The sequence below is a fragment of the Dendroctonus ponderosae genome, unplaced genomic scaffold (genome assembly GCF_020466585.1).
Source record: "Dendroctonus ponderosae isolate FM_Combo_2020 unplaced genomic scaffold, Dpon_F_20191213v2 Dpon_F_20191213_1, whole genome shotgun sequence".
Taxonomy (NCBI): Eukaryota; Metazoa; Arthropoda; class Insecta; order Coleoptera; family Curculionidae; genus Dendroctonus; species Dendroctonus ponderosae.
Window position 1 is genome coordinate 47436398 of NW_026017110.1, and position 27088 is coordinate 47463485.

Below are 27088 nucleotides of genomic sequence, written 5' to 3' on the forward strand. Positions count from 1 at the left end.
AAGGACAATTTATTGGAATTAAATCCTTTCAGAGAAGATTGTGCTGTTGAGATCTGTTATTTTTAATTGAAGAGTTAATATTTTAGAATGTTATTCAAAATAAGCCAGGTGGTACAAAAGTATACCATTTAAAGTGCATGTATACTTGTTATTAGAGAAAAAAAATGTATAAACCTAATAAATAAATAATATAAATATTGAACTGTATCCATTTCATTTCAGCTGCGTCTAATAAATACATCGCATAAGAAAGCAGTTAACGGTGATTGGGTCCACCCTCTGAAGTGAATGTTAGAACTAAAATCGACAAAAGCGCCCTCTGACGGAAATACACTAAACTAAAATCGGGAAAAGCGCCCTCTGACGGGCATTCCTCCTTTTATTGAGGTGAAAAAGGGTGGTTACAAAAACAAGTGAAAGATGCAATAAATGGTTCTTTATTGATCAACTTTATATGCAGAACACACAGACCTTATTGCAATTGGGTTTAGCTACCTAAGAAAACAGCACGCTATCAACCAACAGTAATGGAAGATGGAATTTGATGGGAAAGAAGAATGCCATTGGTTATTACTACACATAAACAAACTTAAAACTAATTTCACATTATGTGAATGCCGATCTATAACTAGTGAATACAAAAAACTTCATAGTAATTATCATTAATTAAGTGGTGATATTCAATTGGCGCAATCTAGTAACAATAAGGCCACATTCTCAAGCAAAGTAGTCACTTGAAATCTCATGAAACATTGAGAATAGTGATAATTATCCAGAATCTCCCATCTAGTAGAAGCCACTTACTCTACCTAGCTCTAAACAGTCATTGGCAGTGATTTTCAGACTACAGAAAGCGCGAAGTAACAATTTTACTTTCTTGACTACCTGGCCACCCTGTATAATGAATATTAAAGAGGTCAACAACTTGACACGCTATTCCAGCTAGGCGGCCTGAATAACACTGTGTTGAGGTGCGCTTTTGAGGTGTTTCTGCTCTCTGAGTTAATGCCATTAACTTTGTTAATAATTTGACCTCTACTAAAAATTCATACAAAAGTGGCAAAGATAATGTTTACCTTTCAGTAGAGAGAAGTGAGAAGTTTTGGGTTTACAAAGTTAATAGCCAAAGTTTCAATCGAAAACTAAGCGATCCTTCGGATATCAGATCAGATTCATGGTCTGGTTTTATCTGAAAACATATTTATTTGCTTTTTGTTTCAAGTTTCGCGTTTGAACTTAATTTTCTGTATGCTGTATAAATTTCATAAATTTGATCCACTTAGCATTTTCTCTATACAAAATGGAAAGGGATAGGAAAAACTATCTCCTTTTTTTTTACACGTATGTACATAAAGTATAGTCAATCCAATCACATTTTGGACCGGTCGAAATAATTACGTTATTCAATTGTGTTATGATTATTTCCCAAAGACAGCAATTATTTGGAAATATGTGCGAAAAATGAGTGTCTACAGGCTATAAAAAAATAAACAAGAACAATCAAAATACGCACTATATTTACAAATACATAACATAATAATTGCCTAATATGTCTTCCACACAATGTACAAACTATCTAATTAAAGTAAACAAACTTGTAAGAAAATAAGATATTCAACAGAAACTAAAAAAAAAGAAAAAAAAATTATACCACGTCTTCATCTAGTTATTCTCGATACAAGAAGGCAGACAAACAAAATAAAAATGCTCGCGAAATGTTGACTGCACGCGTTGTAAAATCCCCCATAAACCTGCAGACCAGCCGTTTCAATGCTCTGCTTGCAATAGTCTCCATCGTAGAGCCATCCCACAAATTCCCCGGTTCTGAGGTTCTCATTTCTGAGCCAATCCTCAAGCGGTCGGAAGTATTCTCTGAGCGCGCTCCCATCTAATCGGCTGTCGCCAGTGGCCTGAAATAGCACGTCCCGCCAAGATTGGGACGATCCTTTCTCCATTAATTGTCTGCGAAAAACTGTCTGTGATAATTCTTTGCCTTCTGTTATATTAACTAAAATTCAGTTCAGTTCCGGGAAAAGACCAGCACGAACAAAACGCTCGGATTCGAACGTTCGTTGCAACAAAGCATGGAATTAGAAAAGAAATTCGTAACCTTGCTGTAGTCTATCAATAGTACATTTTCCAATTTGGTGTCAAATTTATCCTCGACTTTTTCCACTGCATCGTCAATTTCAATTGATTCCAACACGTTATCGGATCATTTCCTTTCACAAACGTGATGTTGTTACATAATCGAAACGGTTTCGATCAAATTCAGGAGCATGGTAGGCCCTACCTACTTCGTTAAGTCCTGCCGGAGTGCCGAGCAGGGAACCGACAAACAAAGGAATTAAGCAAAAACGCTTAATCGAATCATTTTTGTGCCTCTTTTGAGAGGTTTCACTGCTAATTTATATGCCCTTGAAAGTATGGCTTCATGCTGGCTGAAGCATTCAAAAGTGCTCGCCAAAACGAAAAAATATGGAAAGGAAGTAACGCAACCAACCATCGAGTCTTAGTAACGGTACTTTTATTTGATTAAGAGTTGATTTACTCTGCACGGTTTTCAGACTACATACATTCATCATCGGCATCAAAGCTCCATGATGTAATTTTATGAGTTTTTCTAGAGTTTACTTCAATTTCTTTAGTCAATATAATGGGTACCTAACTAATCAGTTCGAAGCGAATTAACTGTGTTGTACGTAAAATGAACTTTAGCTGCTCTAGGTTCACATTCTTATATGTTAGTTTGTTAATATTTCTTTGATTCTTTAATTAGCAATTTACAATTTATACATATATCTTTGGTTGATTTTTACGGTCTCGTTTCGTAGGTTAAACATTCTTGACTGTCTTAATACTGGGTTTTTTCTTTATTTGTATTTCGTTAATTCATCTTTTACTTTTGGATCTTCGCGTTTTGTTGCACTTGCTTTGCAAGATGCTAAAATGTACTAGTTTGTTAATAAATTTATAATTTAGTAATACTGGTAATATCGTCACAAATCGTTGTTATACTCTTTTTTGCGTTCTCGCAGTCATTTTTATATTTGCTGATTTTTTTATTGAATAATTTGCGGGTTGAAAATATTATGGAATATTGCAATAAACTTATCCCCTTGTTCATTTGCTTCACTCTTCGCAACCTTCACGTTTGGAAATATAAGTGTCCATATTTTTCCTCGTTTTTTTCCCAGATACTCTCAAATTGCTTGCAATTTAGTGCAATTTTCACTTGCTAACCCAAACTAACAGTATCATTAGCTTTAATACTTGTGTCTCTGAGTCTCAAGTATAAAATAAATGTTTTCTTCAATGCATTTTTCGGGTCAGAATTTCTTCCTGACGCTTCGTAAGCATGAGTGGCTTGCAACTTCAGAGCTGCTAAAAGCTCGAAAAACTTGGGAAAAACTTGGTTTAAATGGGCCTTTAGCAGTTGTAAGCACCGCTTTTGAAAATGGCGTTTTTATAACCCAATTAGCTAAAGCGCACTTTTCGTTCTTCTGCCTTTCACGTTTAACACTTCTTGAGCTCAGATTTTGAACTATTGAAGTTTCCGAACGTTATAAAAATATTGAATACTATAAAGCAAGAAAGCATTTTCCTAATTCGAAATTCGAATTTGTCAATTTTTATTCCTGAAAGGAAAATACATAATATTAAGACTAACTTTAACATCAAACTACGTCCAGAGCATCTTGAATGTAAAGCAAACCGAGGAAAATGTTTGTTGCGAAGTTGTACCGAGCTTTTCAGGCACAACACTGGTTAAGGCTTAAAAAACTGTAGTTTTTGAATTAACTTCCTCTTAGTCAATTTCAACCATTGCCGTGCCCGAAGGGCTCGGCACAACTTTTACATCAAACTACCTCGAGAGCATCTGAATACAAAGTAAATCGAGAAAAGTGTTGGTTGTAAAGCTGGTTGAGATTAATAATAGACGAAATTAAATGAAAATCACATATTTTTAGGCCTCAACCAGTATCATGCACGAAAGACACGGCACAACTTCTACATCAAATTGTGTGCAGAATAATTAAAAATGTTCATACATAAAATAAAAACTTTTGAGCAAGAAAAAAACAAAATTTTAGACTGTTGAATCGCTTTCGAAATTTCGCAATCTAAAAATGCAAATCGAATCTTTCAAAGTTTACATTTCCATTTTTGAAGATCATGTTTGATCTTCTAATCTGGTTTGGACTTGCATCTTCAGACATGGTTGATGCTGTAAACAAACCACATCTGAAGATGTAAGCCATTTGTAGTTGCGAAACGTCGAGGAAGATTTTTTCCATGGCCCTCTTTAATGCTCAAAAAACTTTCCAGTTTCATAAATCTGCATTCTCAAGAAATAAATGTGTTTTTTTTCATTTGAAGAGTTCTATAGCGATTGTTTGTTCATGCTCTACTGTAACATTAATTTTGTTTACGGTTTACGTTAAGGTGGTGCGATATTCTTTGGATCAAAAGAAGGCGATCTAACCAAACTTTTATTAACAAAAAATGTCTGGCTCCTCTGCCATTGATGGTCAAAGTTCTTCAAAAAATTTATCTTTTTTAAAATATCGAGAGAATGGTACGATGTATTTTGGCGAAACTCGTTGTAAATTTGTTAGTATGTAAGACTCATATTTTGATTATACAATTGAGTTCACCCGTTTTGGGCAAGTGGTGAATTCTTGAGTGTCGTGGTACAAAAACTACCAGGACTTTTTATTTGGTGGATGGAATCAACTCATTTTTTTTGCTTAATGCACTAATCATTTATTCACAATTTTGTGCTCTTTGTAAAATCTTCCAGCATTCATAGTTTTTACGCAAAAAAAGTATGTCTGTTTTCTTGCCACTTAACAATGTTAACATTAACTGCAATGTTTTATCAGGCGAGTAAACGCAAGTTGTCTTCGCAAAACCCTAATACCTTGACCATGTGGGTCGCTTCTTTATTAGAAAAGGTAATTCAAACCGAATTGGTGAGATTGATTGACAATTATTTTATGCCTCGTATCACGATATTTGCAGTTAATGTCTCTCTAACACTGTTAAGTGGCAAGGAAACAGAAATATTTTTTTCGCAAAAACTATGAATGCTACAAGATTTTACAAAGAGCACAAAATTGTGAATAAATGATTAGTGTATTAACTAAAAAAAGAGTTGATTTAATCTACCAAATAAAAGGTTCTGGTAGTTTTTGTACCACTACACTCAAGAATTCACCACTTGTCCAAAACGGATAAACTCGATTGTTTCATCAAAATATGAGTCTTACATAGAAATAAATTTACAGCGAGATTCACTAAAATACGTCATACCTTTCTCCCGATATTTCAAACAAGATAATTTTTTGAAGAAATTTGGCCATCAATAGCAGAGGAGCCAGACAGTTTTTGTTAATAAAAGTTAGGTGAGATCATCTTCTTTTGATGCTAATATCGCAGTATCCTTTTGATAATGTGCTTACGGGACACCCTGTATTTTGCATAGCTACTCTGTTGTTCGTTCAATTGGCAAATTAATTTTTGAAAATTCTTTTATATTAATTTCAAGACACATTTTCACTCGGTTTAGTGCAAAAAAATTACAAACATGCAAGCCTTTAATGTCACTCCTAAATATTATTTGATAAGAACGTATTCGCTTTTAACGAAGTTTAAAAAGCGTCAGAAACTGTTCCAGCTTTAAAATAAACCGAGTCTGAAAGTGAAAGCTTCAAGAATGTTTGGCTTTATTTTGCTTCTTTTGAGGCAAAACCAGTGCAAGCAGCAATACTTTAACTAAGCACCAACCAAAGTTGCAGAAATTCCTATCGGAACTCATTTTTGCTTGAAACCAATGAAAATAACTAATTGCAACTAGCTACCAGTATTTTGGAAAAGTCGACAACAATGCAGATACTTCGAATGCAGCTCAGATAATTTGCCTGAGAATTGAACGTGTATTTTATCGATTCGTATCGACCGAATGCAGTTCACTTCCTGAATGCAATTTTACTTAATCAGGTGGCATACTGGCCAGATTTATATCCTATGGACTTTGCAGCTTGTACTACAAAATGTACTTATTAGTATTCCAGTTGGAAAGCGAATACGCAATTGAAAGAAAACAACCAGCCGCACACAGGTATCTACTACCGCATTTTTGTTTTGCTCTCGTTTTGAAAGTAAGTGTGTGTTTGGCTTAGATAAATTTTTTTCTAAGCATTTCTACTTAGATACATTTGTAATTGTTATAGGGGTCCAGAAGGAAAGCAGGAAAAGTATGATAACAATAATAATAATGAAAATTGACTGACTAGTCACAAGAAATTTAGATGTTTTTGAACCCTAGCTGATTAACCAACCGTATCATGCCCGGCTGCTTTTCGAGGTATCAGATCAACCAGGAAAACATCAATGACATCGTTCATTAGATTTAAAATTGCGAATTTTTACGTAATCACTTAGAGGGTGACGAGCAGTTTCAGTGTGCGGGCACTGGCGTGTATTTTCCAAATTTGTTTTTTGCGAAACCATGTTTCAAGGTTTCCGGATGAAACAACCCGGACAATTGCATTGTTCGAGCGATATTATTAATAACCCCGAACAACCCGAACCGCGGAGAAACTGAGATTTATTGCTTTATTGTTTGCTGCGATTTTTATTAAGGCATTCCATTTTATTAATTAGTAAATTTCAGAATGTTGCGATTGGGCAACGTTTAATGCCTTGTTTCTCGTGTTATTGCGATTATACAATAGCGGCCGCGTTGCAGAATAGTAAAATTTTTTAAAGAATTTCCAGCTGTTTGCGCACAGCAATTTAATTCGAAATATCTGTGTTTAATATTAATAATAACAACTGTTACGCGCGTTTCATTCTGGTCATGGTCATAAGCTGTTTGATAATAGGACCTGGTATTTTGCATGAATATTTCTCAAAATTGAGAAAACTATGTGGACGTTTTACTGTTCTATTACAAAGCATAGGGTCGAAAAATGGAGCAATTTTGAGTGTGGGTTGCAGAAATGTTCTTTTGCCAGGCAATAAAAAGCAAGTTAGTTGAGATAAACAGGCACCAAGTACCTACACTTCTACACTTTCGAGAAAAATGGCAAAAACGTTTTTGAAATAAGGACAAAAATCTTTGGGGCAAAAGCAGCAATGCAGACCACAACCTTCTCAGAACCTGTTAACAAAATCACCCAAGATAAACTCCTTCACAAAGCAAAATCAACATTTTAAGGAACAAAATAAACTGTTTTGAATGCAAACAAAACATGCTTATAAATGTATTATATATATTATATAACGTTTCGACAAGACAACAGCGCCATCATCAGATTTAAAATTCAACACAAACCCATAATTGGGAAACATTAGATTCTTTTTAGGCTTGGCTGTCTTGAAAGCAAATGTGAGGTTTCAAGACAGCCAAGCCTAAAAAGAATTTAATGTTTCCTAATTATGGGTTTGTGTCGAATTTTAAATCTGATGATGGCGCTGTTGTCTCGCCGAAACGTTATATAAAATAAACAATATGAACATTTTTATTTCAAATTTTGACTGAAACCCAGGAACAAAAAAATATAATAACAATTACACGCAGTCAGGATAATAAATCAAAATTAGTTTTTATATTTACTTCCTCCTCTTTTTCTATTCTCTCTTCGCTATTCTCCAACAAAAGTTGAGTTTAGGAAAATTCTGCTGTTGCAGCTTTTCATTTTTGAGCTGCTTTTTAGAACATTAGTTTAGTTTCAAGTTTAGTCTTAGTTTCAAAACAAAAATAAATTTTCAAGTGGCCGGTGTTTAAAATTGCCATTTGCCTCGATGCGACGTATTTTAACCGTGATCATCAAAGTTTAAAAAATGGGTTATTTAAAGACATTTTGTTGTCGGGCTGTTTATAACAAGCCCGGGACCTTTCATCTTTTTCGCCATCTTTGTCCCAAAATTAATTATTTAATAGTGCAATTGCCGTCCTTCCTTGAGTGTTCCTTTCTCAGATTGCCTGGTTCAATGGCGCATTTTGAATGTTTCGCTTTATTGCTTAATTATTTTCAAGTTCTAAGTATGGCTCTTCGCATCAAATTCACTTATAAACTGCTCATCAAAATCAATATTGCACTGACAAATTTGGACCAATTTTGGAACTGGATACAATCTGATTGCTGCGAGCGATTCTATTTCCGTTTGAACCGTTAATTTGTGCAGTTTATTTTCGGTGAGTGCGTGTTTTCGCAAAAAATGATTGACTCAGATAGACTTTCAATGAAACAATGCAAAATTCGTGAAAGCTTCACGTGCTCTCAGTTGGACAAAAACACATTTTTTTGTATTTGTGTCTTGACCTCGTGTCTCGAAAATAGTTTTTGAGTTTTTCGCTCATATATTTTGCTTACAGGGTGGTCTTCAAAAATCAACTCCTTGATATTGCAGTGATAGTTTTTTTCATGTGAACTCAAGATAGTGAAAATCGGACGACGAGCAGAAAAGTTATCGGTGCAAGACCAAAAAGTTGATTTTTTGGGACCACCATGTAAGCAAACCGGATGGCAGAAATATTTAAAAGCCTAAGTTTTGTCAAATTAGGTGTATGCCGAACTTTGCAAAATTGCGTTTTTCATTTGCCGCCCTGTAGAAAATGTATCTGAGGTGCTGAATTTTTACCAAACCATGGACGAAGAAAAAGTAAATCGGCCTAAACGAAACTTCAAACAGAAACCAAATCGCTTGAAGCATTCAGAATTTATCCACTTCCAAAGTTGGCCAAATTTTACACAGCGTAACGTTCCTTTTGCTGAGCAAAATGTTGTATTTTACTGTTAATTAACTCTAATACCCATTTTCGATGTTCTTCGACACATTCCCCAGTTGCAGCACGAATCATCATCGTCTTGTTCGTTAACTACTTAATCGTCCGCGAAGCACAATGAAAGTCTTATGCTTCCGAATAAATGTTTCGATTCATAACGAACTATTTAGAATAATGCCTAAAATACACGAGTCATTTTGAGGCCAACATTTTATTTTAATTTCTGCACCTTTCCAGAGAGTTTCAAACGCCTTTAAAAACTCCAAGTTGACGCTGGTTGTCCTCATTGGCTTCTAAAGCTTTCCAAAAACTATGTTGCCTTAAGCCGTTTGAAGATCAACGAACAACAGATGCAGTTCTGATCCAGTGATATGTTTTTCATCACTTTTGTTTACGAAAATATATTGTAAGCAACTTCGGAAATCAGAAGAACCACGGCGGAACGGCAACATTGGAAGGCGAAACAAGAATGGGAGTGGCAACATCGGGGTTACTTCAAAGCTGGGACATTAGATGGCGCGGTGGTACTTCCGGGCAATGAATGGGCGTGGTCCAGGGATGATTGGAGTATCAGTGTTCAGTAGGGATTTATTGTAGGCCTAGGTAACTCAGTGAATTTTTAGGAGTTGGCGCAGTGCTACGCACATGGCTTGTTGCGCCAACCCAACGCACCGGCGCAGTAACTCAGTTCGTTGCTGGGAAAAAGTTGATGATTTTTTTTACTTGTTTTAGATTTAGTTTGATGGCCATTTATTAATAGTATTTTTAAAATGTATTAAAATTTCAGAATTTTCCAGCTTTAGCCAAGTTACTCTTTCTTTTAAATGCTCAATTTTTTTAAGTTTTACTTAAAAATGCTGATAACGTTAAGGTATTTTCCGCAAAACATTATGAAATAAATTTTGAATCCCTCGTCGATTTATAAAAAGGTTTGAAATCTCTTTCCACGTCGAATTTGGAACAAAAATCAAATAGATTTCTATCAAAAAACGAACAGAATAAGCGAAAGTTTATAACAGATTATTGGGAAATCTCGTCACCTCCATTACTCTGAAGACTATAGAAATGTGGTTTTTTAGTATTGACTGAATTTTTTTTGCTTTACTTTCTACTCAAAAACGCTCTATTTTATTTTAGAAACTTTCTATTTTAACCAACTGTTTAAAAAAAACATACAAAATAAGTTGGCTTATATTATTTTCATGGCTTTTCATTATTGGTCAACTGGCCCTTGCCACATTTTCTGATTATTTTTTTTACTTTTTAATTATCCAAGAAGGAATTAGACAATTGAATTAGGTTGCAGATACTGAAGAAGCTCTATGGGTGTGCTGCATCAGGCTATTCTATTGCATCATTTTTGGCTGTAGCACGCACAAAGTCCAACCCATTCAACTAAACAAGTTTAACAATACAACGTACTTTTTATGGAATAAATCGGCATTTACCTTAGTGCGAAATGAACATGCCATCGAAGATCGAGAGTGAAATTATGCGTTAACTCACGCATCGATCTTGAACTAATCAGTAATCCCAAGCGGTAAACAATTAACAATAACGTGACGTCAATCGCGTTTTCTAGGCTGGTTGTGCAATCGCACTGCTTTTCTATTCGTTGCACTTGGCAAAGAATTATTTGTGGTTTTCAGCGACAAAAATCATTTTTTAAATACCACACCGGACGGTTGGAGCTTCAGTAAACCACATTTCATTCATTGAGCACAGGATGGCTGAAGAATTGCCCTCTTTAGATGAGAACAAAGTTTGATGGAACTGAGTGAGGCGCAATTTCCGCTGCAATTTAGCATTGCATGTTGTGAAATTGATGGAAATAAACTTTCGTTTGCTTAGTGAAGCGTTACCTAAGAACGTCTGTGTGTGATTGGTACTTAAAGCGTTTATTTTGAAAAGCTTTTCACATTTTGCCTATTTTACATTTATAGATTAATGTAATTTAACATTCGGACACGGTAAATTTCAATTTTAAACTGGAAACTCTGATGGTTGACTTTGACTATTTCAGTTGCATTTTCTCATGGAATAAGAGTTAGCACTTTCAAACGCTTGAACGCAAAAATTCCACTTGACAAAAAGGCAGGCGCCTTTGTAAACGAAAATATTTAATTTGATATTCGAAATAGGCCTGGGTAACACTGTGTTAAGATGCTCTTTTGTTGTTGCCGCCCGGCGAATTGCTGAGCTATAACTCATCGCGTCTCAATGCGCCGCACCTCCAATTGAGCTCTTGGCGGACTTCATCCACCTCATCTCACAACTGGCAACATCAACTCTGGCTGCAAAAATCTAGGCCTGGGGAACACTGTATTGAGATGCGCTTTTGAGTTGATGCCGCTCCGTGAGTTGCGGAGTTATAACTAATGGCGACGCACTGCGCCGCACCTCGAATTGAGCTCTTGGCGGACTTGCAACAATCTAGGCATAGGTAACACTGTGTTGAACTGCACTTTTAGGCTGTTGCCGCTGTCTGAGTTAAGGAATTTTAGCTCATCTGTTAAGGAGAGTTACAACACACGCACTGCGCCAACTCCTAAAAATTCACTGAGTTACCCATGCCCAAAACAGAGTGTTTTTGGCTCTAAACCAGTGCCGTGCTCAAAAGGCTCGGCACAACAACTTCGATAGCCCGAAGTGTTTAATGTATTCGTTGTGTCGAGTCCTTCGGGCACGACACTGATTTTTAAAAAACCTGTCAAGTGGCCAGTTGAGTGTTTATTGGGTCGAAACCAGTGACTCCAATCCAATTAGACACTTTGGATGTTACTAAATGACTTGACATCGTCCCATCACCAGTAGATTGGCAGAAATCGATTAATGAACTTTTGCGCTCATTTTATTTTACTGCTGATGTTGGTGCGTATATGAAACTTCCATACTAAAACTCTCCACTTAGTTTAATCTTGCTCAGTTTAGCAGAAATGCATTTTGAAGCGCAATTTAAGGAAAAACACTCTCAATCCAACCTGGAAAGCTTCTCAAATCGTCCTCGATTTTATCGCAGAAAAACGAAATTTTCAAACTCCACAAATTAATGTGTGCTCTTTCCAATACATGCCCTGGCCACGTTCCATTCCACTCCGGTTAGGCCGAACTGATTTTTGATTTGATTGATGAACTGAAATTTGATTTGCCACCTGCCTGATGATGGCTCAAAAGCAAAACGTTCCCCATCCTGAGAAGAAAGTGCGCTCTTTCCAATCGATGCTTTGGCATTAGGCCATCTCACTCAGTTCTTTTGAACCAGTGTCCAGGGAAATAACGTTGTCGCTTCTTGTCGCTCGAAAATTAAAAACCGAAAAAAAAATTGGTATTGCTGGCAGTAGGGCTGCGCAACATTGTGTTGAGTTGCGTTTTTCAATTGTTTCCGCTTTCTGATTTAATGAGTTATAACTCAAGTATTAAGGCGGATTAAAGCGTTACGAGACCGGAGACTGGAACAACACTCCAAACAACAAAAAAAGTTTTTCATCATCTCATTTTTTATGCGTAACGTTTTACCGATTACAAAACTGAGCTACTGCGCCTGTGCCGATCCCAATTTGCGCTGCATTGCGTCAACTCCTAAAAATTCACTGAGTTACCCAGGCGTAATTCGGAAACGTCAGCCTTAAAACTCGAACTGCAAGCTTTGACTTCCAAGCTCCAGAAGTCAAATTTTGACTTTGAACTGAAATTACTCACTTTCTATTTGAAAGTTCTCGTAAAGCTCCAAACTCTTTAAACTCGAAATATCTTGTTTCCGCTTTAGTCATTTCTGATGTTAAACATTCGATCCTCCTCAGTTTCGTTGTTTTGCCGCTACAAATTACATTCCATTGCAAATTGTGGACACCTTGTAAATTAGGCGTGGTAAGTTGGCGCAGTGCTACGCAAAAGGCTTGGTGCGCCAGCGCACCGTCACAGTACCTCAGTTCCTTTGCAGGAAAATGTTGATGACTTTTTTTACTTGTTTTTAGATTTATTTTAAAGGCCATTTGTTAACATTATTTTTAAAATTTCTTCAAAATATTAGAATTTTCTTGTTGTAGCCAAGTTACTCTTTCTTCTAAATGCTCAATTTTCTAAAGTTTCACTTAAAAATGCTGACAATTCCAAGATATTTTCCGCGAGAAATTATGGAAATAAATTTCGAATCCTTCGTCGCTTTGGAAAAAGTTTTGAAATCCCTTTCCAACGTCGAATTTGGAACAAAATCAAATATTTTTCTATCAAAAACGAACATAATAAGCAAACGTTTATAACAGATTATTTCGAAATCTCGTCACCTCCACTTTTCTGAAGACTGTAGAGTTTGTTAAAAAATGTGGATTTTTACATTTGACTGTCATTTTTTTCGTCAGAAAACTGACGATCTAGAGGTCTTTTACATGAAAAATTACAAGATAAATCTGTAACTTTATAGGAATTTTACCAAAACTTTTTTCTCAAAAACCGACCACAAAACTAACAGTTTTTAATCAAAAACGCAAAAAATTATTATTTTATGATGATTATTTTAATTTCTGACATAATGGGGTCTTTTCAATCGAAAATGACAAAATTAATTTTACCAGAAAATTCGCTTTTTTCCTGGGCTTGCAGGGAACTTTAGAAAACTCTTTTCAGCTTCGAATTTGGCACAAAATCCAAATAATTTTATTCAGTTTTTTACCGAAAGTAATTAGGATTATCTTGGAAAAAAAAGACCAGAGAGCAAATTTTTACAAAAATGATTTGAAAAATTCGCCGCCCTCATCGCTATGAAGAATTTTAAAGTTTCTTTAAATTTTCCTTTCATTCCAGTTTTAACAAAGTTTCTATTAAGTAATTCTTTCTACGCAAAAATCGCATTATTTTTTAGTTTTACTTAAAATGCTGACCATCTTCAGGTATTTTCTGTGAAAAATTATAAAATACATTTTGTGCAAAAAAACTTGTTGCATCTACGAATTATGGACAAAACCGTAATAATTATTTCTGGATGTTTTTCCAAAAATATTCTCCAGAACTGAAAAACCGAAAGTTTATAATAATTTATTTGGAAAACTCTTGGAAACTGGGGTTTCTTCACTTTTAGCTCAATATTTCTAAACAACACTGTCTCTAAACGGAAAAACCGCGTTTTTCCTAACGTTTTACTGTAAAATACTTGCAAACTGAATGTTTTACGCAAAAAAATTAAGAGATCGATTATGCAAGAAAACTTGTCAACTTTCTTTGGGCTCAGTTCTGTTGCAGGGAAAATCTAGATTACTTTTTTCAGTTGTTTGAACAAAGCAGTAAAACGTTACTGAGAAATAATGTTGATGGCCCTTTTTTATGTGAAAATTCCAGTCTCGGGTCTCGTAAAGCTTTAATAAATGACTTATAACTCATTAAGCGATGGGTTATAACTCGTTAACTCAGAGAGTGGCAACAACTCAATAGCGCAACTCAAAACAGTGATACTCAGGCCTACTTTAAATGCCCTGCAAGATACAGTCGTCCCTTACATAACGCGTATTTTGAACGGGGAGAAATCCGACATATTTGCCACTCACATTTCATGCGAAATACATGTCATAAACAGCGATAATTCCCATGTATCGCATAACGGAAACCGTAGAGTACTGGCGCGGTCGATTTTTCTAATAAGAACTCTCATGTATGTGGGTCGACCAGGCGGTTTAATAATATGTAGCAAACGATATTTGATTGCATAATGCAAATTATAAATCGCCACTGGTACCAATTGTGGCATAATTGGAACGGAAGCGTTCACGGTCGATGGATCTCAAAGAATCCCATCGCACTTAGCATTGAGTGCCAGTTAAAATCCATAAGAATCCCTCTGGGCGAAAGTAAACAGCGCGCGTCTTCTTTTCGATCAGTCTTCGCCATTTACCTTGACTGGCTGATTATAATAAAAGAGCCAGCATTATTTCCAAATAAGCACCTTAATGGTACGGCCAAATATCAGTCATGGCTAAATTCTTGTTCGAGAAAAAAAAATTGAAATTCAATCAAGTACTGGATCTACTTTCAAATGGTTTTCAAAGTCAGTAAGTAGCGGCAAAAAATTCGGGCCTGCACTATGCAACCGACTAATTAACTGTTTGCCAGCACCTTGAGCACGAGTGTCGGCTCCCTAATGTTAAACTTGATCTTACCTCAGTATGTTTCCAGCCTCTTTGCTTCGGTAAATGTCGCACTTATGAAGAGGTTTGGTGTAATCGCCTGGCACATATTGGCCAGCTGCTTGGCATAGCGCTCGGTAGATTTGGAATTGAAGAAGAGTGCTGACGAAGTACCTGCAACAAAGATTTAACCTTAACACTATGGAAGATGTGGGCGTAGCCTTAAAGGGTGCACCAAACAAACGCAACAGAAGGCATTCTTCGCCCATTTACATGGGTGTGAAGCTTAACACACTAAAAAACCACTCTAGGTGCTAAATTGAAACAATTTCAAAAATCGCGCAAATTCCCTCTGGTTTAAATGCATATTCTCCTTGTGGAACGGCATAACCGTCGCTTACATCATCAAGTAACAGTTCACGTATTCGATACGAAGAAAGTGTAAGTGTTCCGTCCTTAAACTTGTTTCATTTCTGGTTTTCATATTTTTTGCGTCCGTTGCAAAACACGGGCGCAAGGAAAGAGGGCAGCGATGCCTGAACAACTTGTCTGGCCCGAAGAAGAAATTGCGGCTGCTTAATTGCACATATTTAAGGCGATAAATATTGAAAATCCTTGTTTTCACCACCCAGTATATTGAGCTGAAGCGACGTAATTGGGCAATCGGTCGAATTGATTTGAAACTTTTAGCGACGTTTAAAGACCACTTTTTCAAAATCGTCCAATTACGGGTACGCCCAATCCATCAAACCAGCTAATCATCATTGCGTAATTGGCGGCCAAAAATGTGGATGGAGTACCTGCTTATAAAATATTTATCAATTCGGTTTCCATTATATAGATATCTTAATAATTGCAAATTGATTTTAAAGTGTATCGGTGGGATTCTTATGGGACGGTTTCCTGATAGGCGGACATGAAGGAGCAACACTTGTCCTTTATGTAACTTCAAGTACGTTGCGCGTCAGCTGGTACCCGAGATGACCCGCTAATCCACAAAACTTGCTAAAATTGGCTAATCCCGACATACCGTAGTACAACGGTTACTGTTACGAATGAGGTACATTTGCATGTTATGAACATTTCATTTATATTATTTATTATAAATGAAAATCAGCAAAGATTATTCAGCTACAACGTACGCGATTGTTTGGTCTCGAGTCTTTTTTTCTCAGCAGACTCTTGATCTGAAGGTGATTTGAATAATTTCCTGGGCGCAAAAGAGCCCATAAGTGTCGCTAATTTTGTAAGTTGCAATTAACATTACTTTAGGTACTTAAAGCTTCCGAATATCATAGAAGTTTTCCCTGTCTTCTGATCATAAAAGCTCCAACCGATCCGGCTAGGCTTGGGTAACTCAGTGAATTTTTAGAAGCTGACGCAGTGCTGCGCAAATGGCTTTGTACCCCAACTCAACGAACCGGCGCAGTAACTCCGTCCTAAGTTCCGTTGCGCTGGGACAACGTTACTTCAATTAAGTTGAAGGAAGCAGGTATGGATTGTAATCGAGTCCATTAAATTCTTCACTGTAGATTAAGATTATGCATAATAACAATTTTTTGTTGTTACTTTGTTTGTTTTGTTGTTTTTTTTAAATTAATTTTCCAATTAGAACGCAACAAAGTGAAACAAAATTGTTGAGTTATGAAATTATGAGTTGAAAAAATAAAGTGACCCGTTTTTTTAGTTGCTTGGACAAAGTGGTAAAACATAAAAAATGTTGATGACCCTTTTTTCATATGTTAAAATTCCAGTATTGTAAAGCTTCAATCCACTTTAATAAATGAGTTATAACTCATTGATTAATGAGTTACATATTGCAACAATTCACGCTTTTAATATTCGAACTGAAGCGAACAACCAAGACATGAATCAGAAGCCAAAGTGACAAAGATGAAAGGAAACAGTAGACGACAGTGAAAAAAATAATCTCAAAAAATCAAAAATAAACTAAGAAACTTAAAGTGCTCAAATTACGCAATTGAGGCATTTTGACAAGTCAGAAATTAAATTAATAGCGGATATAAAGTAGTTTCAAATAGCCATGCAAAAGTGACAAAGATTAACAATGGGAAAAACGCGACAAGCGAGATTGAAAAAATCAAAATCAAGAAAACCGAGCAAAAGGAAACTTCAACTTTAAATTACGCGAATGAGGCATTTTAACAGTTTAGAAATTAAATTAATAACGGATGTAAAGTAGCTTCAAATTACCATACAAAACTGACAAATATTAACGAAGATCAACACACGACAAACGACATTAAAAAAATGCAACACAAAAATACTAAAATTAAGGAAAATATTCATATTCAAATTACAGGAATGAGCTACTTCAATAATTCAGAAATTAAATTTATACAGAGATTCTAAAAGTAGTTTCAAACAACCATTCAAAAGTGATAACGATTAAAGAAAAAGAGAAAAACAAGACAGACGACAGTGAAAAAATTGAACACGAGCATACAGAAATCAAATGGAACCTTCAACCTTTGAATTACGCGAATGAGGCATTTCAACAATTCATCGATTAAGTTAATAAGGGAGTTTTTAAAGTAGTTTCTAATAACCATACCGAAGAATCAATCAGAAGGAATAAGCACGTTAGGCAACATTGAAAAAATTCAACACAAGAAAACAGAGCAAAAAGTTTCATTTCAACAGTTCGGAAATGAAATCAATAACGGATATAAAGTAGCTTCAAATAACCATGCAAAAGTGATAATTTTAACGAAGAGAAAAACACGACAAAGGACAAACAACAAAAGTAAAGAGAAATATTAAAATTCAAATTACAAGAATGAGGCACTTCAATCGTTCAGAAATGAAATGAATACAGATAATCTGAAAGTAGTTTCAAATATCCATGCAAAAGTGATACAGATTAAAGAAAAAGACAGACGACATTGAAAATTTCACAGTGTTTCCAAAAACACCAGAAAACAGAAATAAAATTGATCTTCCATGCTTTAAATTACGCGAATGAGGCTCATTTGAACAATTCAACAAATAAATTAACATAAGATATTTTAAAAGTAATTTCGAATAACCATACAAAAGTGACAAATATTAAAGGAGAAGAGAAAAACACGACTGGAGACATAAAAAAGCAAAGGAAAATAATGAAACAATTAAATACATAATTAAAACTACTCTAAATCACATGCCAGTCGAATAATAACAGCTTGTGTGAATGAATGGTTATAAAATACCAACAAACTGTAAACATTTAATAAATTTTCGTTAGTACACGTGAAATACTGCCACTTTTATTGTGAAAACTTTTTTCTGTTAGCTTCCACGACAAACCCTACTCTCATTATATTCCACTATAATAAAGATACGCATAAAATCGACTGAAATCTAAGTCAAAGACTGGTTTTTGATCAAAAGTCACTCCCAAAACCTCTATTAAATTATGCATTAAAAGAACAATATCCCTTTGATCTTCTACATTAATCCATAAACAAACTATGACTCAGCTCGACGTTGTTATTTCAATGAAAAACATGCAAATCGTATGGCAAATCACTCACCAAAATCATCATCATCATTATTATGAATAAACAAACAAAAAACATCGATCCCGCACCGCTCAAAAATCATCCCGTCGCGATTCTCAACTCTTCGCAATGGTTCGCAACCAGGAGTTGTTGCATCAACCCACGTCGCGTTGCGCCGAACCATCGCCGAAGAAGTAAGTGGTGCGATACAACTCGGTGGTACCATCCGGCTAGAACTATAAAAGACAACGGGGGCACGTTTTCGGTATTCAGTTCTCTTCGAACCAGCCAGCAACCCCTTGCATGTGTACCACGATGAAGCCATTGGTGAGTGGTACAATTTTTAGTGATTTTTTCGGTTCGCGACTTTTTTCAGTGTCTACTTGCGAAAAAGTGTTGAGTGGTTTTCTCATCGGTTTGTTTCAATTTTTTTTCAAAGTGCCTGTTGCTTAATCAAAATTTCTATTATTGATTTCAAAAAGTTGATAGTCTCATGCTTTTACATTTCAAACTAATTTAATTTTTCATTTTTATTGACCTTTATTACATAAATATTGACTGGAAAATATCAGCTAATCATCGACATTGGCCAAACTGTCTAATGACCATTCACTGCGGTTTGAAGCACAAAAAACCCAAATGCGGACAATCAGCAGACCCAAACCATGGTCTAGGTTACGGTTTTTTGCGCATTTTAAGCTCAAAATGAACCTCCGGGATTTCTTTGGACCTTCCGAATCACCCGACCTGATTCCGAGCGATTTTCTTGTGCAAAAAAATTAATAAAGACCATTAAAATTATGCAAAATCAAAGCGAAATTAGCGCGAGCAATTAGCGTTATTACTGGTTGCACCGTGTATTTTGCAATTGCCGGTCATTGATTGCTAAACGTTATAATTTGCTAACTTACTACACTAAGTGATTGTTTATACAATAATAATAGTTTTAATAAGCTAACGAATCACACAATTTAGGCCAATTTAAATTGCAAACTCTTCTGGATAAGGATAAGAATACTCATAAAGCTTCAAGCACAGTTAAATCTGGTCTGCTAGGAGACCAGATTAGGTCTTATGGTTTGCATTTATTTAAATTAAATTTTGCAAAGTTTGTGCAAAGCTACAAATTTAAGTGTTTCAATAGAAAAAATATTTTGAAATTTAGGCAAATCTAGAGAAAAAATAATTTTAGATGAAACTAAGAAAATTTAAAAAGTTTGAGTTTTAAATCAAAATCTTCGAAATACTGTTTGAAATTTTCAAGTCGTCCTCCACAAGTAGGGTGTTTTTTGCAGCCCAAATAAACTTCTCCCATCAAATATTAGCTTCTTATTCGTCACAACTGTTCCTCCCGAAACACTTGGGTATTTGAAGATATTAAACTACTGAAGAAAACACCAATCATGCACTCGGGTCTTGTAAAGAACAATGGAAAGTTATTGTCAACCTGGCCAGCATGCAGTCCAGATTTAGTGCTACAATTAATTTTTTTACAGATATTTTGATTGAAATACAAAGTGAATTATTTTCCGGGTAAAACCGCACTTTTTACCAACGTAAAACTGACCTTAACCAGCACATTAACCACAACACAACATTCGCCTCGACACTTAATTAAGAACAATCTGGCGGTGACATAACACTTAATGCTTCAGTTAAACAATCATGTCTCACTCGTCCGTAATTGTTTGTCGAACAATAGCAAATTAACTCTGTTTAGATAGTTGCTAAAATGCTTGTTAACACGAAAATCCTACAGAACATGTTGCAACATAAAATGAAAGAAATTCAAACAACAGTAGAAAATAACGTTCTTATCTATTTTGCCTAACTGATTTTGTTTTTCGCAGTTAATAGCGTCGATCTTAGTCCTTGCAGCAGTGGCAGTAAATGCCGAGGGCAAGGAGAAGAAATCGACGGCTGAAAAGAAACAAACCAAACGTGGATTGCTCAGTTTGGGCTACGGATATGGTAGTGACATCGACCACGGTTACTCGGTTGGAGATGGGGGTTGGGATGGTGGACTTTCCCTGGGCGGCGGTGGCGGCTATGGAGGCTACGGCGGCATTGATCTAGGTAAGGGCGCTCACAAAACCACCGTCGCACTGCTTACCATAAAAATGCTATAAAAACATAGTGTCTGGTGGTGCTGGTTATGGCGACTACGGTAGCCTACAACCATTTTACTTGGGTAAGCTTACCCACACCTGCACGGACAACCCGATGGATTTCTAATTACTAACAAGGTTTTTCTCCCTAGGATCCCATGCAGAAAAAACCATCACGGTTGTCAAAGGCGTACCAGTTCCATACCCAGTGGAGAAGCACATTCCCTACCCGGTAACCAAACACGTTCCCTACCCAGTTAAGGTCGCAGTGCCCGCCCCCTATCCGGTAGTGAAGCAAGTTCCCTACCCAGTGAAGGTCCCGGTCCACATTAAGGTTCCAGTTCCCCAACCCTACCCCGTCGAAAAAATCGTCCATGTTCCCGTCAAGGTTCCAGTCGACAGGCCTTACCCCGTAAAGGTGTTGGTACCCCAACCCTACCCAGTAGAAAAACACATCCCCTACCCAGTGAAGGTGCACGTTCCCCAACCCTACCCGGTTGAGAAACAAGTTCCCTACCCAGTCAAGGTTCCAGTGCACGTGCCCCAGCCCTACCCAGTCTACAAGGAGGTTCCCTACCCAGTCAAGGTAGCCGTAGACAGGCCTTATCCAGTCCATGTGCCTCAACCCTATCCAGTTCATGTGATCAAGAACGTTCCCTACCCAGTGGAAAGACCCGTGCCTTACCCAGTCAAGGTAGCTGTAGATAGACCAGTGCCATACCCTGTGGAGAAACCGTACCCAGTTGCTGTCAAGGTATGGATATTGGGGGAGGACTTGAGGAGGTTTTAATTGGGTGGATTTTAGGTACCCTACCCGGCTCCATATCCAGTGGAGAAACCAGTTCCATACCCGGTAGAGAAGCCGGTGCCCTACCCAGTTAAAGTGGCCGTGGACAGGCCCGTGCCTTATGCCGTAGCCAAACCAGTACCCTATGCAGTGGAGAAACCAGTACCTTATCCAGTCAAGGTACCAGTAGCCGTGCCAGTGCACGGAGGCGGCGGCTGGGAGGGCGGATATGAAAGCTACCATTAAACAACCGAATATACTTCAGGCGCACCGGGTGTGTAGTATTCCTTGTGTTACTGGAACTGGAACCGCTACCCACTACGTTTAGCCCCTAAACATGAGTAAATGTTCTGGTTCGAGCCCTTTCTGTACTATATTGATGTTTCTTGTTTTTCAACTGTTCACCTGACCTGTTATGTATTTTGTCCCTGTTCATTATTTATGAGGAAAACATGCCAAATAAGTTAAGTTTTTCTACTTATAACTTATTTTTGTAGAAAATATACGTATTTTTGTACAATATACCGATTATTTTTTCAAATTCAACGAAAACAGCAACTACATTCCAGATTATGTAAGAAACGTATTGGCAACCTCCTTCCTACTTACACAAGGAACTTGAATATGTCCAAGTCTAGATTTTTTATGAAATTTGGCCTAGTTTCCTCTCCAATCGAACGAGAATGTAATGTGTAATGTCACCATCAGATACCATCAATTTCAACACAAGAACGACGAAAAAACCAGTTTTAATAAAAACGCAAGTAGAAAGTAAAGCAAACCATAATACTGATAACTCAATCAACTGAATCAAGCGATGTGGGAAATCGCATGGAGCCGAAGCAATGAAGCACTGAAGGAAGGCTACGCTATAATTCTTCTAACATGTTACTATACGCCTGTCCACTCGCATTGCATAATGAATATTTAACGACGGATTCAACACGACTAATGGCACCAATGCGGCACAATAAACTAAACTAAGGCAGAGTTGCGTAAGACGGCATTGTAGCGCTGTATTGAAAACCCAAAGGAAATAAACGAAAATTTCAAAATATCTTGCTAATAATTAGAGGTAATCAGGTTGCAAAATTGTAATGTACGAGTTCAATTCGCGTGTTCTCGATGGTCGTTCTACCGAATAAATATGAGTTTGAAGTGTACATAACGCGCCATATTATGTACCAATCGAAGAAAAAAACCTGCATTTTTTGCGAGTTTACTAATAGAATTAATGTCTTTGTCTTAAGGAGAGTTCCATAACTTTTGATGAATGGGATTCCATATTAAATCAAAACATACACAATAGTATATTACGGTACGCGAGACGAACGTTGAAGTTCCTCCATTGCTTAAAGTTGACGCACGAGGCGAAGTCGAGGGCCTCATGCACTCAGTGGTGGGCCTTTGACTAGTTAACTAGTTATTTGACAATTGTTTTGTTGATATTGGTGTCACATTGGTGATTTGTTTTATTCTAATCAACTTTTGCAACCTTTTCATTTTTTTTCCATTAAATTCATTCCTTCATTCACATTAATTTTTGTTGCCACTGAAACTCTCATTTTTCGGTTGTGTACCAATTCTAATAGATAGACAACTATCACTCTGCAACGCGTAGTTGTAGAGCGGTTTTTAGGATATTTTTGAGAGTTTCTTGTAGAGTCTTTTTTTGAGAAAACCTAAATTTTGTCGAAAAAAACAGGATAACTTTGTTTCGATTTTGCCCCAAATTCAAAGATAAAACGGGTATTCGAAAAACATGATATAGAAGATCAAACTGTAAAGACGACGACTTTTCTTGGAAAATCCATCTTCTAACTTTTTTGCATAAAAGACCAGTCAGTCAGTTTACCAGTATTTTACAGTAAAACGTTAGGAAAAAACGCGTTGTTCTGTTTAGAGAGAGTTTTGTTTAGAAATATTGACCTAAAAGTAAACAAACCGTAATTTCAATAAACCAAATTATTCACAGCGACAAAAGTGACGAGTTTTCTAGCAAAATTAATTTTATCATTTTTGGCTGAACACCTCATTATTGTCAGAAAAGAAGAAAATAATGTTTTTTTGCGTTTTTGATTAAAAACTTTAAGTTTTGTGATCGATTTTTGAGAAAATCATAATGATTTTCACCAAAAAAGAGGTAAATTTATTTTCGTTGATTTTTTTTGTTTTCCATTGTTGTTCCGTTTTTGTCCCGAATTCGACGTTGAAAAAAGTTTTTGTAAAATTCCTACAAAGCTATAGACTCATCTTGTAATTTTTCGCGTAAAAGACCTCCAGATCGTCAGTATTTTTAAGTGAAACTCTACAAAATAGAGTATTTCTAAGTAAAGAGCAAAGTAAAAAAAATTCAGTCAAAACTAAAAAACCACATTTTTAACAACTTCTACAGTCTTCAGAGGAATGGAGGTGACGAGATTTCCAAATAATCTGTTATAAACTTTCGCTTATTGATAGAAAATTGTTTGATTGTTGTTCCAAATTCGAAGCTGGAAAGAGATTTCAAAACGTTTTCCAAAATGACGAAGCAGGCGAGTGTTCTAATAAAATGTATTTCATAATTTTTCGCGAAAAATACTTTAAGATTGTCAGTATTTTTAAGTGAATCTTTAGAAAATATGAGCATTTCGAAAAAAGAGTAGCTTTGCTAAAACTGGAAAATTCTGAAGAAATGTTAAAAATATTATTGATAAATAGCCATTAAAACAAATCTAAAAACAAGTGAAAAAAGTAATCAATATTTTCCCAGCCATGGAACTGAATTACTGCTCCCGTGCGTTGGGTTGGCGCACCAAGCTATTTACGTTGCACTGCGCCAACTCCTAAAAATTTATTGAGTTACCCAGGCCTACTCGGCTTAGCCTCGGGCGTCAACTTCAAGCGGTGGCGAAACTTCGACTTTCGTCTCTTGTATCGTAATATGCTATGAATAATGAGCGGAAAGGTAAATTCTCATTGTAATGAGTAAAAGTGATTCTTTCGCGATCAAAAACAGTGACGAAACTGTGTACTTTCCACCAGGGATCAAGAAAGCATTTTCTATTGAATTAACCGGTTGAAATAAACAAATTAAAAAGCCTGTACTTAAAAAATGGAATAAAACGTTCATGGTCGAAGACCAGATAAAGTGTTTAAATTGAAAAACAATACTAATTTATATTTGCTTCAAAACTTCCCAATGCGGACCTCTTTTTCAATAACAGCTTCTTCAGCCAATTAACTTTGTTGGAACGTAGGGAACTGTTCAGGAATAATTCGCGACTGAAACCCGATTTGGGCAGCCAATTAATTTTGTTTTTAAGTGGGCAACAGTTTCGAATCAGTGTCATCTTCAGATAATTCGGAACAATTCTTGACTGTGAGCTTCACAAAATTACCACTTTACTCCTTTCTTGGCTTAATAATCATCTATCAAACCTTGCAAGTGACGATTTTGTGCAAGAGCAATTCCACACATAAACAATTGAAATTTTCATTGCTTAGAACCGTGGGCGTCATCTATGGAATGGTTAGTACAACAACCATGTTATTAACAAAGAAGCCAAGAGATTGTTGTTGCTAGAAGAAACTTGCGGAAATAAACCCATAACACTTGGCAGCGAAACCTCAAGAAGGAGCTTGAATCGATATTCAAGCTTTTATGTAATTTAAAATTTAAAGCATTCCTCCTTTAAGACCAATTCAATTAAATATGAAAGTTGCAACTGCTTTTCGAAGCAAACCTGAAAGCTGACTACGAAAAATGGAAATTCCGACAAGCTTTTAATGAAAATATTAAAAATGAAGAACAGTTCATAACAATTTGAGAATTGAAAAAATCAACTTTTTAAACACTCCACCACTCCAGTCGCATTGTAAACATGACATAACAATAATTTGTAAGTACGACAAAAAAATGACATAATGAAGCAAATATGAAACGCAGGTAATTACCAGGTGCTTAGAGTTAATTGCAAAATCTGCGTTATAATCAATGCAGCCTTACCAGAACAGGCAATAATGGCCGATATTTTTGCGAATGATCGGCAAAAATAGATAATATATGTTGATAAATCAGCGACAAGTTTGGGTCAGATGTAAAAGTGTGTTATGTGCATTAATTTTCCTTAGATTAAGCCTTATGGCCAGCGTGGTTTGCGACTATCAGATTATGTAGACTCGAAGGGAAAAATCGAAGAAATCGCACCCAGAATACTACCTTTGGAACCGAATTTTTGCTTTTCAGTTTAGTTTTTGGATTCAACAACTAACGCGAGGTTTTTTGATTTCTTCTGAAATTTTTTAAATAATTAAAATTTGAATTTTTTAATAGTCAAATTATGTCAAGTTATTCTTAAGTGTTATTAATGTATTTATCAAAATTTAATTTTTTTAAATTTACATTTTATGAAAAATTATTAAAATTTTTTTTTTATAAATCTCATCAAGGGCTTTTATCAGGCACTCTATAGAAATCCTCGAATAGCAATTTTCCTTTAAAGGAAATTTTTTTCGGAATTTTTAAAGGAAATTAAAAGGTTTTTGTAATTTTGCCGATAAAATTTTTCGATAAAAAATGTTGCACCCATTTTTTATTTTTTTTGGAAATTTTGGGACTTAAGAGCTTAAATCCCCGAGTGAGGCCTCAAATTTTTTTTCAGATACCTTTGTATGTGTATAAATGTTTAATGTATTATTTAATATTACGTATTTATTATATAATATAAAATAATGCAAACTTCCAGTAAAACCAGCATAAATTAAAAATCCAATCACAAAGTCCCAGAACTTGCAACGGAAGTACTTTAACCAGATCTAAGATCTATAGGTTTTAATAGTTAACTAAATGCTGTCAGTATTAACTAATGTGGCTTAACCAGATCAACTTGGAAGGGCGATTTTATTCTATAAATACTACCAAGTGTTAGTGTTTTGAAGTTTTAATTCCTCAGTTGCGCTTAATCTTCAGTCAATATGAACTTATTCATAAACGTAAGTGACCTATTCAGTGTCTTCAGTGCCAGAATCATGGATATAGAGTGAAAACGTGAAAAATATTTATGTGCGCCCGTTATTTTATCTCTCTTAGAGCATGTATTACGTCAGTTTGAGTGAAAATGTATATAATTTTGCATCATAAAATGTCCGCAAAGACCCAATGATGATTTTTCCAAACCACAAGATGTATTATTTTTGAGAAAATTCTAAAAACTTTGCTTCCAAAATCACCCCAAATTCCCAAGAAATCGAGGAATTTGAATACGCTAAAGTGAGCAACAAGCAACTGACGATTGTTTCATAACGAGTCAAATTTCCCAAAAATATAAACTTGACACATTTTCCGAGAGTCAAAAGAACTCAAACTTTTGCTAAACAGCCTCAAAGTACAAAAACACAAAAAAGCTCAAAGTTCATAAAATTGGCGACTCTCATTTTTGAATTCTCAGTCGAACATTTGCAACACCCTGTGTATATTCTAGCAATCGACCCATCAAAATCTATATCTGCCCACCTTAAAACCGAAAACAATTTGAAATTTTGAATTAAACTTCACCAATGAATTCTGCTTGCAGCTCTCCATGCTAGTACTGCTTCTTTCAATCACAAAAGGAGAAAATGCCAAAGACTCCGCAGGTAAAACCCAAAAGCGAAGCCTTCTTTTGGGTTGGCTGGCCCACAATCTGGAGCAACACAAATGGTCAGGGCCCCCCAAAAAAGAGTCAGTCGTGGAGAGCGGCGGAGAAACCAAGCTGGGACTGGGAGTAGAAAGCACGTTTAATTTCGAAGGAGGATTCAAC

The 27088-nt window shown here is 36.0% G+C and overlaps 3 protein-coding genes across 7 annotated transcripts in view; 2 read left to right on the forward strand and 1 right to left on the reverse strand.

The window, feature by feature from the left end:
• Positions 1-419: 419 nt before the first annotated feature.
• Positions 420-27088, reverse strand: part of LOC109540808 (angiotensin-converting enzyme) — a 68077-nt gene continuing 41408 nt past the window's right edge. For all 4 annotated transcript variants that reach the window (XM_048670546.1, XM_048670549.1, XM_048670545.1 and 1 more), the window contains exons 10-11: positions 14944-15084; positions 420-1962 (exon numbers count right to left, since the gene is read on the reverse strand). In XM_048670546.1, coding sequence (XP_048526503.1) covers positions 1659-1962; positions 14944-15084 — 445 coding nt within the window. In that variant the 3' untranslated portion in view covers positions 420-1658. The remainder of the gene's footprint in view (positions 1963-14943; positions 15085-27088) is intronic.
• Positions 18644-21830, forward strand: LOC109540809 (skin secretory protein xP2). 2 transcript variants are annotated; one of them, XM_019909295.2, is made up of 5 exons: positions 18644-18740; positions 20264-20489; positions 20551-20604; positions 20674-21275; positions 21327-21830. In XM_019909295.2, the coding sequence occupies exons 1-5, from the start codon at positions 18717-18719 to the stop codon at positions 21552-21554; spliced, it is 1134 nt and encodes a 377-aa protein (XP_019764854.2). In that variant the 5' UTR covers positions 18644-18716; the 3' UTR covers positions 21555-21830. The 2 variants fall into 2 exon arrangements, with proteins under 2 accessions (XP_019764854.2, XP_019764855.2); XM_019909296.2 differs by lacking the exon at positions 20551-20604.
• Positions 26220-27088, forward strand: part of LOC109540810 (proline-rich protein 4) — a gene marked incomplete in the record, with an annotated part of 2528 nt that continues 1659 nt past the window's right edge. The window contains 2 exon segments of the mRNA XM_048670553.1: positions 26220-26282; positions 26864-27088. Coding sequence (XP_048526510.1) covers positions 26265-26282; positions 26864-27088 — 243 coding nt within the window.

Coding starts and splice junctions, on each gene's coding strand:
- LOC109540809 (XM_019909295.2), top strand. CDS start 18,717: ATGTGTACCACGATGAAGCCATTG. Junction 20,490..20,550: donor CTACGGCGGCATTGATCTAG/GTAAGGGCGCTC, acceptor ATAAAAACATAG/TGTCTGGTGGTGCTGGTTAT. Junction 21,276..21,326: donor CGTACCCAGTTGCTGTCAAG/GTATGGATATTG, acceptor GGTGGATTTTAG/GTACCCTACCCGGCTCCATA.